Raw genomic sequence first — 12,137 nt, forward strand, 5'->3', positions numbered from 1 at the left:
CAGAGTCAGCGGAATCCTCCGCTGTGTTCTCACTTCTCCTCATAAACACTTAGGCTATTTATCAGGCACTTGTTCTAGCATCGGCCTGGGCCAGTCTCCAATACATAACAGGCCCTGTCTTCATGCTGCCCAGGTCTTCTCCAGTTGTGGCTGCAACCACTTATATCAGAGCCCCAGGGGACATAAGAATGTAGACTCCAAGGCTGCAACCCAAGCTCTACTGGATCAATCCAGGGCCCATTTTCTACAAGCTGATCTTGGCGCTGCATGAATTCAGAGAACCATTGTTTACTGTGAGAGACAGACAAGGAGCCAATTACAGTCCAGTGTGGTCAGTGCTGGGGTAGGAGAGGGGATGCAACTGGGATGCAACTGTGGGAGCCCAGTGGAGGCCCCTCTCCTGGCCATGGAAACCTCTAAGTGAGGACAGACACCTGAGCCAGACTTGGCCAGGCTGATGGGGGCAGAAGAGGTGATGCATTCCAGGCAGCTGGAACAGCATGTGAAAAGGCTCAACGACAGGAGGAGCCGGGCACTTTACCTGGACTGTAATAAGCACTGCAATCTAGCCGGAGAGACAGTGAGGGTGGGAGAGGGAGAGGTGGGTGGTAAGGTGTGGCTATTTATGCAAGGCCTGTAGGACAATGAGAGGAATGTTTTGGGAAAACTGAGGTATAGGTGGAAAACCGGCCTCTTGTTTAAAATGCCCCCAAGATGCCTCATTAAGCAGCATAAATGAGATTGAATCAATAAATCTGTGTTAATTGAATGAAATGAGGGACGGAGTCTTTTAATTTCAATTACGCTTCCACTCGACATCAGTTAAGCTTCCATAAAGCATTTAGCGGGCCGACCATGTGCCCCGCCCCGGGAGTTCCTTCCCCCATCCCACCCCCTACCTTTAATGGAAAGGTCGTCAGTTTTCTGTGACTTGCCCTGTTGCCAGTCAGTAAAGGGCAAAGGAAAATAAGTCCCCTCTGGGTCTCTGGCCTCAGTTTACTCATAACTAAAAGTAGGTGAGTTCAGACTCCATAGTGCCGAGGTTGCCTCCCCGCTTCAAGCATGCGCTCTGACGGGCGCTCAAGTCCTGCAGACCCCAGGCTGGCTCCGGGTACCGAGGAAGCCTTCACTCGGAGCAGGTCCCCACCAAACCAAAGCTCCCACCAAAGCTCAACACGCCCCCCAAGCTAGCGGGTGATTGGCCCGCCCTGCCCACACCGCGAGCCGGCCTCACCTTCTGATTGGCTGTTCTACTCTCTGTTGTGTGCCGAAACCCTCCTTTTCTCTGATTGGTTAGCCACCTACCTGCGCTCGTCCCGGATTGGGCGCCGTCTTGGCCGGCTCGCAGGCTCCTAGGGGCCCTGCTTCCTGATTCGCCGCTCGGGCCTGCCCCACGGCCTGCACGGTGAATGGCTGCGCCGCTACCTGTATCGGCCTCCGATTGGGTGCGCGGCACCTCCCCCGGCGTGATAGGTCAGGACCACCGCCCCCCTGGCTCCCCATTGGCTGCTCGGCGAAGCCCGGTCTCCGGGTAAGATGGCAGCGGACGGACAGTGCTCGCTCTCCGCTTCATGGCGGCCGGTGACCCTCACCCACGTCGAATATCCTGCAGGTAAAAGACAACCCCGGCTCCGAGGACGCCTTCCCGGGGCCGGCCTGTCAGTGCCGGGCGCTCCGGCCGGCGCAAGCCCGCAGAGGGGGCGCCGGGGGACCGGGGTGGGAACTGTCAAATAGTGAGCCACGGAGGGTTCGGCCGGCGCGCGCGCCGCGCAGGCGCAGTGGTGTGGCGATGAGCTGGGCGAAATTGTGAGCCGCTTGCTCGCGCACTCTGCGGCTGCGCGGCCGGGGTGCTCCACTGGGTCCCGGGGCGCCGGTGGGCTGTAATGGGGTGGTGGTCTGCGTGAGGCGGGAACGGATCACTGGCCTGGACCTGGGCCCTTTATCCCCGCCCTTCCCGGAGCCGGAGAGACTGAACTCTCTCCTCGGCGTGTAGGGAGTGCCTTTTTCCTTCAAACAGTGCTTTTGGGCTGCCTGGGAGAAAGAGCTCCCCATTGCTGGGAGTGTGCAAGTCGAGGCCGGGCAGCTCTTCGTTGTTTGAGTACTTCTGATGCCACGCCCTGGGTAGGGCACTGCTCTACAACTCAGGGGACCCGGTGAGGGGTCAGGCAGCCTCTGGGATGTTGACTTCTGGAGCTTCCCATCAGACACAGCTCCAGAAGCTCAGCGTTTTCCATCTGTGAGGTCCTTTAGTGACTGTTCTGGAGGCGGTTTAGTAGAGTGGTGCAGAGCTTGGACCTTGGGGGTCAGAGTTCAGGCCGAGGCCTTGTGCGAGTGACTTCACCTCTCTGTGCCTCTCTAAAGTGGAACTAATTACAGTGCTTCCCTTCTAGTGGTGATGTGAGAATCAGAAATAGGAGATGTGAGAAAGGCTGAGTGCAGTGCCTGGCATACAGTAAACATTCAGGAAATAACTGCAGTTAACATGATCCCACCTTCCCAGGACCCTCTCAAGCCCACACTGCCATCTATGTGTAGGATGGTTGGGTGTCGGGTGAGGCTGGGGGCCCCCTCATTGAGCCCTGGTTGCCCCAGGAAAGGCCTATTCATGCAGAGACATGAGAACCTGGCCCTGCTGAGGGCCCCAGGACTGGATGCCAGGAAACTTTGACCCTAGGTGTTCTGGGTTATACTGGGGGTGGGGCGGCCCTGCAGCTGTTGGGCCCTACTGTCTGCCTGCCTGCCCGCCATTCACCCATCATTCATTCAGCTGGTATCCACTGAGCACCTCCTGAATGTCAGGCCCTGGGCTTGCTCTGCATTTTGAACGGTGAACAAACCAATATGTCCCTGAACTCCCGAACTGTGAGAAAAAAAACCCCCACTTTACAGGACGGAAACCAAGGCCTGGAATGGGGAAGGGACCTGCTTAAGGCCTCAGCACCTTCATGATTTCCCCTCCCTGGCCTGGGAGTACTTCTCTGGGTGCTCACGGCGAGAAGAAGGAACCTGGCAGATGTGAGCAGCATGATTCAGGCTGTGATGAGGGACCCTTTGCAGGGACTGTGGGTGCCTGGAGGAGAGACCTGGCTGAACTTGGGGGCCTCTCTCAAGGTCTAGTCCCCCTGCTAACTCTTCTGTGACCCCCTGCACTTCTCCTTCGCGCCCCTCATCACACTGACCCTGCTTCCTTCATCCATTCTCCATTCATTTAACATCATTTTAGAGCCCAGTTAAGTGCCAGGTGCTGTGCTGGGCTTGGGGGGTTGAGTGGGGTGTAGAGACCCCATCCCTGCACTCATGGCACCTACTTTCTAGAGGGAGAGACAGACGCAGGCCAGATAGTTCCACTAATGAGTGGTGTCATGAACGACGCCCTGGTTACAGATTCTGAGAGCTCTGCAATGGCAGGAGTGTGATTTTTTTTTTTTTCCCACTGTGGTGGGTACTTAATTTATGTTGAATTAACCCAGACAGCATCCCAGGTGGGGGAAACAGTGTGTGCAAAGGTCCAGAAGTAGGACAGAGCATGGTGCGTTCAGGGAACTAGAATTTGGTTCCTGGAACTGGAGCAGAAGGTGGGAGGGAAGCAGGGCCAGGACTGCAGGGCTTGATGAGCTGGATTGAGGTGGGACTTATCCTAAGGGCTGAGAGAGCCACCAGGGGGCTTAGACCAGAGAATGGTGAGGCCAGAGTTGCTGACAGCATCTGCAGGAAGGCCCAAAGGTAGTGCTTGCTGTGAGACAGGCCATGGAGATGGCCAAAGGTTTGGGGGCCATTTCCTGTCCTCCTGATGACCCAGTGTCCTGGGCATCAGCTGGACAGCTGAGAGACCCAGAATCTCAGGGCTGGAGGGGGCCAGGCCACTTTGTGGATGAGGAGACAGAACCCCAGAAAAAGGAAGGGCCTCACCCAGTGTCATCCAGGGGGCCTATGGCAGTACTAGCATTTGGACCTATGTTGCTGGCCTGTTCTCCCAGGCTAGTTCAAAGCCAGCCCTATCCTGGGTAGGTGTGGGGGAGGCCAGGTGTGTGCCCATCCCTTCAGCCTGGAATCTGGGCTCGGCCCTGGGTGGGTACCTTCCTGCTGCCTGTGTGAGGCCAGGCTGGTGGTGGGGCCATTTCCCACACTGAGTTCTCCAAACGTGGAAGTGTCCTGGGTGCCAGGGACCGAGCTGGGCGTCTCACAGGCCTGGTCACATCAGAGCTCCCATGGCTGTAGGAGGCGGCTACTGATATCCCCATTTCACGGGTGAGAGAGCTGAGGCTCAGGGAGGTGAAGTCCTTGCCTGAGGTCATGTAGCCAGCAAGTGCTGGCACGGGAACTAAACCTCACTCTCTGACCCCAGAGCTGCTACATAGCTGCCCTGTCTCAAATGGTGAGGGTGGCCTTTGGACTCGGTGTTAGCCCTGCCCTTGGGCAAGCAGGAAAGTGGCTCTTGTCTGTTGGCTTCAGGATCCTCCCGCTGAGACCTTTTAGGGGGTAAAAAGCAGGTAGTCAATAGGTAGCCAATTTTTTGCCAGTAGAGAGGCAGTGAGAAGCTCTTACTGCAACAGGTGGCCGTAGTGGGCAACGTAGCCTCCTCCCCACCCCCAGCCTTGGTCCCTGTCAGAGTCCGCAGTGTAGACCCAAGTCTGTGCGGTATTCGGAGAATACCAGGTTCCCCTGGAGGCCCAGGGCTTGGCTGGGTCGGTCTCCGCACAGCACTGCGTTCCGGAGGCATCCATGTGCCCGCCAGACTGCCTCCTGGGACAGGGCCCAGCCTCTGGGGTCAGACCAAGCCAGGTTCAAATTCCCGCTTTGGTGGGATAATGGGTATAGCACCTGGACCAGGCTAGAGACTTGGATTTTAGTCAGATCCTACCTCTTTCTGGCTGTGTGACTTTGGACAAATCACGCAACCCCTGTGGGACTCGGTGTCTTCATCTGTAGGACAGGGAGAGTGAAGGCACCTTCTTTAAACTCACGATCTGTGAACCTGAGTGCTTAGTAAACACCCTGTGCCCGTGACTGAGGTGGTGTGGTGAGCTGGTGCGCTGAGGCATCCCCAGCCGCCTGGCCCTGCGCTCCGGGCCCTGCTGGGACCACCTCTCCGACTGAGGCCCTACTGGGCTTGCTGGGGGCCAGGCCCTCTTCGATGGCTGTGCTCTGTCCTCATCCTGTTCTCCCTGTCTTGCCCAGGTGATCTCTCTGGCCACCTCCTTGCCTACCTGAGCCTCAGCCCCATATTTGTCATCGTTGGTTTTGTGACCCTCATCATATTCAAGCGGGAGCTGCACACGGTGAGTGAGTCACTCCCACCCCAGGGAGGAGGGGCCTCACCATTCCTTCCCAGGTGCTTTGCCTTCCCTTCCCCGCTTCCACCTTTCCTGAGGTGTGCGGAGCCTCCTGGCTGGTGCCAGGTTGTCCACTGGGCTGGAGGCTCAGCGGGAGGCCGCGCTCTTTGGGCTAGGCGGCGGTCAGCAAGCACACAGAGGCCCTGCTGACCACGTCTTCCCAGCAGATCTCGTTCCTCGGGGGCTTGGCACTGAACGAGGGGGTCAACTGGCTGATCAAACACGTCATCCGGGAGCCACGGCCCTGTGGAGGTAGGGCCCAGGCCATGGGGGTCTGCGGGTCCCCCAGGTTAGGGCATTACTGGGAGGCCTGCATCCTCCCATCATGCCCTGTTCTCTGTCTCCACCAGGTCCCCACACGGCAGTGGGCACCAAGTACGGGATGCCCTCCAGCCATTCCCAGTTTATGTGGTTCTTCTCCGTCTATTCCTTCCTTTTTCTGTATCTAAGGTGAGCTTCTGCCCTGGCTGGGGTGGCCCTGAACTGGCCCAGGCTGGCCTCTGCCAGGGACTTGCTGCAAGCCCTTTGGGTGCCATTTAGGGCTTGGCCTCTACTGGGGGTGGGAGGAGCTGCAGCCAAGGCAGAAGGTGCCCAGGGAGCATGTGGATGGGGCCGGGGCTGTGTGGGAGGCCTGGGCCCCAGGCTGTGGGCTGAGGCCAGCTAACAGGCTTGTTTTCCCAGAATGCACCAAACGAACAACGCCAGGTTCCTGGACTTGCTGTGGAGGCATGTACTCTCCCTGGGTCTCCTCACTGTGGCGTTTCTAGTCTCCTATAGCAGGTACAGCGGGAGGGAGAGCCCCTGCCCCACGCCCTGCCCACTGGGGTCTAGCTGGATTCTTGGTCCCTATTGGACCTCGCTGTGGACCCGAGTCCCAGAGCCTATAGGGCAGGGCTGCGAAGAGGGGCCCAGGCCTCTCATTTTATTTTATTTATTTATTTTTATTTTTTTATTTTTGGCTGCGTTGGGTCTTCATTGCTGCACGCAGGCTTTCTCAAGTTGCGGCGAGCGGGGGCTACTCTTCGTTGCGGTGGGCGGGCTTCTCCTTGCGGTGGCTTCTCTTGCTGCGGAGCACGGGCTCTAGGCGTGTGGGCTCAGTAGTTGTGGCTCATGGGCTCTAGAGCGCAGGCTCAGTAGTTGTGGTGCACAGGCTTCGTTGCTCCGCGGCATGTGGGATCTTCCCGGACCAGGGCTCGAACCCGTGTCCCCTGCATTGGCAGGCAGATTCTTAACCACTGCACCACCAGGAAAGCTCCAGGCCTCTCATTTTAAAGGGCCAGGGCTCCAGCTGCCCCTTCCAACTCAGTCCTTGCTCTCTCCTCTTGGTTGGGCCCAAGATTCTAGGGTTAGCCATTGTTCCCAGTGTCCTGGAGGAGCCCCTTGCAGACAAACTCCAAGTTCAAGGGCTGGACAGAAGGGAGGCAAATCCTAGCTGAGCCATCCCTTCACTTCTAGAGTCAGAGGAGCAGCTGTTGGGGTCCAACCCCTTGCCTCCTTCTAGAAGTAGCTCTGAGTCCGTGTGGTCATAGGAGTCTGTCCTGTCTGTGTATGTCTCCCGTGTGTGTGCAGAGGTCCAGGGAAGCTGGCACTCAGGCGTGCGGGGAGGCTGTGCAGGATGGTCTCTGGCTGGCTCTCATGAACTTCCCTCTGTCCTTGGCCCAGGGTCTACCTGCTGTACCACACCTGGAGCCAGGTGCTCTATGGGGCCATCGCTGGAGGCCTCATGGCCGTCGCCTGGTTCGTCTTCACCCAGGAGGTCCTCACCCCCCTGTTCCCTAGGATAGCAGCCTGGTAACTGCCTCCTGCCCCTGCTGCTGTCCCCCGCTCCCCCCACCTTCCCAGGCACTATGGCCCGTGCCCCCTCCTGTGAAGGGGCCGTCAGTGGGAGGACCCAGGCGTCCTGACCCCAGCCTCAGTCTCCCTGGGAGGGCCCTAGTGCCCAGGCCTCTGGTGGACATAGGGCTGCAGGCCCCACTCGCCTGGCTTCCACCTCCCCCAGGGGTTTTCTCAGCCCAGAAGCCAAGGTGCCAGCCTCTGTCCTTGCCTGGCCTCTCAGGGACTTGGAAAGCAGCATGTGTCTTTCTGGGCTGTGTGTACCTTGGGGCAGTGTCCCTGCCTGAGTGTCACACAGGTGACACATCTGGGTCTTGCACAGGCCAGGCAAAGTGGTGGGGAGAGGGTGCATCGCCGGCCCCAGGCACTGGTGGGAGAGTCTGGCTTGGTGACAGACTCGTGTCCTGATATGGTCCTGGATTTCCGGGTGTCTGTCTCTCCAGGCCTATCTCTGAGTTCTTCCTAATCCGAGACACGAGCCTCATTCCCAACGTACTCTGGTTTGAGTACACGGTAACCCGGGCAGAAGCCAGGTGAGTCAAGGGGATAGCGATCACTGGGTCCTGGCTCCGTGGGGCACAGCCCTCGGTCAGTGCCGCCCCCAGTTTTGGAAGGCTCCCCGAGAGCCGGGCACTTGCCCAAGCACTTTTCTTCTACTGCCTCATTGAATCCTCCCCTGGACCCCATTTTACAGACGAGAAAACTGAGGCTCAGAGAGGGGAGGAGAGGAATCACTTGACCAAGGGTTTGCAGATCACGGGTGTGGGAGCTGGGCTGGGAACCTAGGCTGTTGGGCCCAGGGCCATGCTTTTAACCTCTGTGGCCTGGAACCAGAGAGCTGGGCAGCCAGGATTCTCTGGGGGCCTGTGTGTCAACCCCCCTCGGGACTGTTTAGTCCAGACACTTTCCTATGGAGGGGTAAACTGAGGTGCGGTGAGTTAGGGGCACCCGTGGTTGCACAGCCAGTCAGGGCAAAGCCGGCTTTGGAGCCTTCTTCTGACTCAGCTCTCCACGCACCCCAAATCCTGGGTGGGGTGCCAGCTGGGGTCGGGAAGGCCGGGCTCCTTCCCAGGTTCAGAGGGGAGCCGAGGCGAGGTTGGGCTCCAGCACAAGCCTGGGAGGTTTCCTGAGGAGCCCTGGGCTCCTGGTGAGAGGAACCGCAGGGCGGGGTCACAGCAGCCGGGAAATGTGTCTAGGGCATCATGGTCCAAATTATCCTAACGAACTTAAGGGTAAAGCCCTGGATCTGTGAGGAAAGGGGATCTGAGGGGTTAGGGCAGGCAATCCCATTATTGGCGGAAGGCCCCAGCTGGCCCAGGCTCTCCACCTGGCTCCCAGAGCGGCCCCGCCCCCCAGCCCCGCCCCTCCCGGCTGGCCGCCACCTGCCTTGATGTACCAAAACTTCCACGTGCACCTGCTCTGTGCCAGGCCGTGGGCTGGGGATAGGCCCAGAGTGAGACGGCAGTGGCCGGCAGGGGGGACACGAGGAATGAGGCACCTACCTGTGCGACAAGTGCCTCGGGCTTGAGAGCTCGTGACAGCAGCGTGATGTGAGGGTGTGTGGTTGGGCTGGCTGGCCGGCTGTGACAGATCTGAGCAGAGAGAAATCGGGACTGTCCAAGTTGGGGTTTGGCAGGGAGAGTGCTCTTAGCATAGGGAACAGCTTGTGCAAAGCTTCTGAGAACAGGAAGCTTGGGGAGTCCACTGAACAGACAGAGGCAGGTGTGGCTGGAGCCCAGGGAACAAGGGGGCTGGCCATGGCACGAGGCTGGGGCTGCATCACACAGGACCTGTGGGGACAGTTAGGTTTCTGAATTTCAGTGGGGTCTCTCGAGGAACCAGGCCCTCCACGGAACGGGGCTGTCCCTGCTTCCCTCAGGCTCCTGAGCCCGTCGTAGGTGTCGCTACACCCCCAAGTCAGGTACTCAGATCCACCCGATAACTTCTATCAGCAGTGCTCCTACCTTCGCTTATGTACATCCCAAATGGAGAACTCACTACCTTCTTGTCTGTTTTGGTTGATGGTAACAGAACCCCACTTACGCTGGCTTATCTATAAGTGGGAACTGCCCATAATTACTGGAATCCAGCCAGGTCCCTCTTGCCCCTGTTCTCCCATCCTGGCCCCCGCCCCTGCCCCGGCCTCCTGGCTGCACTTGGACTCCAGAGCTGAGCACCTGTGTTACAGGCCCAGCAGAGACATTGACCCTCTCTAGGCCCCAAGTCCCAGGTCCCAGGGCAGGAGCTCTGATTGGCCCAGCTTGAGCCAACCACTGGGGCTACTGGGAGTGGGCACTCACTCATTCTGATGGGATTGTGGGGAGGAAGGAGACAGCTGAGGGGCGAGTCACTGGACGCCAGGAGTCCCCTGATCTGACCCCCACCCCCATTTTGCAGGAACAGACAGCGCAAGCTGGGGACGAAATTGCAGTGACCGGTGAGTGTGGCTGGCTCCAGCCTCCAGATCGGGCCTGCACGATGCCTTGCAGGGTGGATGGAGTGACAGACAGAGGGACGAAGCAGAGACCTCTACAGCCCCAAGTCACCGAGCGGAGCCTTTTTTTTTCTTATTTTAATTTTAATGAACAAGGTGGACCAAAGGGCTGAGCCAGCCCCTCAACCAGGACCCTGGAGGGCCTGTTGCCGGGGGGCCTCACAGCCAGAGACCCTCACAGTGCTGCTGCCAGCCCCCAGTTGGGCGGAAAGTGCCCCTGGCGTGGGCACTGGGGCGTGGGGTAGAGAAGGAGGGCTTGAACCTCTGGCCACAGGGCCAGGAAATCTAGGTGGCGTGGAAAATGCACACTATTTATTTTTTGGTTTTGTCAAAGGCAGATGGGATTTTGGAGAGGGAGTGGAAGAGCCAGCTCTGCGGGGGCTGCCCTGCGTACCGAGGAGCCCAGGTCAGCTTCCAGGCCCTTTGCCCTGGGCCCGAGAGACGGCCTGGGGGCCCAGGAGGAGGGAGCACCCCCATGCCCGCCCTGCCGCCAACGCCATTCCAGAACCTCGGTCAGTGTTTCCCGTGTGGGGGCCAGGCCCAGGGAGAGCAAGCGTCTGCGCTGCAATCGCTGTGTCCTACCCTCATCGACTGTGCGCCGCAAGGGCTTTCTCTGGTTCCCTGTCCCCAAGACAGCGGTCCCTTTCTGATGGAAGAGCCTGCACATGCGGGTGAGCAAACCCAAGCTGTTTACAGCTCTTTCCTGTCCTGCCGTCCGCTAGTGGTTCGTCTTCATCTCCACCCGAACAAAACGCAGAGGAAGCAGGAGCTGGTGAGAGGAGTGGGGCAGCGGTGCCCACTGTCCCCACCCTTCCCTCCCCTCTGTGTGCTCTGAGCATTCCTTGTCCTTCCCGACCCCCCTCCGAGAGGCTGGGAGCCTGCTTGGGTCACCCCAAGCCTGTGTCCGGCGTGTGGCTCACAGATCCCCACTGCCCAGCTCGGAGGACGACTCCTCCCAATCTTGAAGTCGCTTTGAAACGGAGCTGTGGAGAGGAGATGCGTCCAGACTCGGAAGCTTCTAGAACTGAACCAGGCTGCTCGGGACCTGTGTTCAGGGCCCGACCCCCTCCCTCCCCCGGCCACCTTTTCTTTGTGGAGGTTCCTAATCTGCTGCTGAAGCACAATATTTTGGTGCTTTCTTTTCTCATTTGTTAAAGACAGTGTCCAAAGCCATTCCAGATGCCAGGACCAGGGGCCTATTTCTGGGGAAGGTTGGTCAGTCCCCACATTTTCCTTTCCTTCCCTTCTCATTTTTATTTTTTACTTTTTGCCTGAGATAAGCCAAGTGTGAGGTGGTTTGACTTAAGAAAAATCAATGAAAATTGTTTACTATTGTTTTAAAATAAAATCTTGAACTCTGGCAGCTTGAACATGTTGACTGAGCTGATGGGAGGAGGCGGGGACGTGGCTGTGCGGACACACGACCCGAGGGGCAAGGGCATGGTTAAGACCAGAAGATCGTACGCGTCTCCAAGACACCTAGTCCCCTCCAGCCTCCAAAGCCAGGGTTGGAATGGCCTCTGTGACATATCCCACTGGAGTCTGAGGACAGCTCCCTTCCATTGAGTTTTTTTAGTCCCTGTCTACCTCTCTCTGTGGCGCTGGCTGGCTCTGCTCTCAGTAAGCCTAGCTTCTCCTTCATGTGACAGCCCTTGAAGACTGGGGACAACCAGCATGTCCTTCCTAAGCCTCTGCCAGGATAAACACCTCCACTCCTTGTTGAATTCAGTGCTTCTTTAGTGTGCGGACGGGTGAGTATCGTGCTTTGGAAGAAATAACTGCAAACTGATCTGGGTTTTGGATGCCTTGTAGGAGTGAAAAGACCACAAGTCATTTCAGGGGTCCAAAGTGGGGGTTCTAACCCTTCTTTAATTCATTAACCTGAGGTTCATAACAGCTTCACCCTCAGGCGAATCAGAAGTAATCCCATCCTCACGTGAGCTCGAAGGCTGGGTCTGGGTTCCCCACCACGGTCCACACAACCTGGACATTTAGTTAAGGTGACCTCATCCCAGACGTGTGGCAGAAGCAAACAAATCTCTGGAAGAAGGAACCTTCATGCTAGACTTCAATTATTTATACAGTTTTAAGAATTTACCATGAACAAAATATAGACAAAGGTGACCAGGTAGAAAAGGAATCACCACCATCCTTGAGAACCAGCTGGAAACAAGTATTAGAAACAAACCCACACATACTTCAGGTGCTGGAATGATTGGGCACAGATTTTAAGTTGTTGTACTTTTTTTTTTTTTTAATTTTATTTATTTATTTATTTATTTATGGCTGTGTTGGGTCTTCGTTTCTGTGCGAGGGCTTTCTCTAATTGCGGCAAGCGGGGGCCACTCTTCATCGCGGTGCGCGGGCCTCTCACTATCGCGGCCTCTCTTGTTGCGGAGCACAGGCTCCAGACGCGCAGGCTCAGTAATTGTGGCTCACGGGCCTAATTGCTCCGCGGCATGTGGGATCTTCCCAGA

General features: G+C 57.6%; 1 protein-coding gene across 6 annotated transcripts; it reads left to right on the forward strand.

Moving 5' to 3' along the window:
• Positions 1-1,489: 1,489 nt before the first annotated feature.
• DOLPP1 (dolichyldiphosphatase 1) lies at positions 1,490-11,329 on the forward strand. 6 transcript variants are annotated; one of them, XR_005020418.1, is made up of 9 exons: positions 1,490-1,612; positions 5,179-5,279; positions 5,498-5,585; positions 5,684-5,783; positions 6,015-6,113; positions 6,996-7,124; positions 7,610-7,699; positions 9,564-10,432; positions 11,310-11,329. XR_005020418.1 is itself a non-coding variant. In XM_036856562.1 (8 exons), the coding sequence occupies exons 1-8, from the start codon at positions 1,537-1,539 to the stop codon at positions 9,598-9,600; spliced, it is 720 nt and encodes a 239-aa protein (XP_036712457.1). In that variant the 5' UTR covers positions 1,490-1,536; the 3' UTR covers positions 9,601-11,023. The 6 variants fall into 6 exon arrangements, 3 of the variants coding, with proteins under 3 accessions (XP_036712457.1, XP_036712458.1, XP_036712459.1); XR_005020417.1 differs by lacking the exon at positions 11,310-11,329 and adding an exon at positions 10,583-11,023; XR_005020419.1 differs by lacking the exon at positions 11,310-11,329 and having other exon boundaries at positions 9,564-10,172; positions 10,293-11,023.
• The last annotated feature ends 808 nt before the right edge of the window (positions 11,330-12,137 follow it).

This window comes from Balaenoptera musculus, chromosome 6 (assembly GCF_009873245.2).
Source record: "Balaenoptera musculus isolate JJ_BM4_2016_0621 chromosome 6, mBalMus1.pri.v3, whole genome shotgun sequence".
NCBI classification, from domain to species: Eukaryota; Metazoa; Chordata; class Mammalia; order Artiodactyla; family Balaenopteridae; genus Balaenoptera; species Balaenoptera musculus.

Excerpts from the sequence above, each read along its gene's own strand:
- DOLPP1 (XM_036856562.1), top strand. The coding sequence starts at position 1,537 with ATGGCAGCGGACGGACAGTGCTCGCTCTCCGCTTCATGGCGGCCGGTG. Across the intron at positions 5,280-5,497 it reads TCAAGCGGGAGCTGCACACG|CAGATCTCGTTCCTCGGGGG; the intron begins GTGAGTGAGTCA and ends ACGTCTTCCCAG. Across the intron at positions 7,700-9,563 it reads GTAACCCGGGCAGAAGCCAG|GAACAGACAGCGCAAGCTGG; the intron begins GTGAGTCAAGGG and ends CCCATTTTGCAG.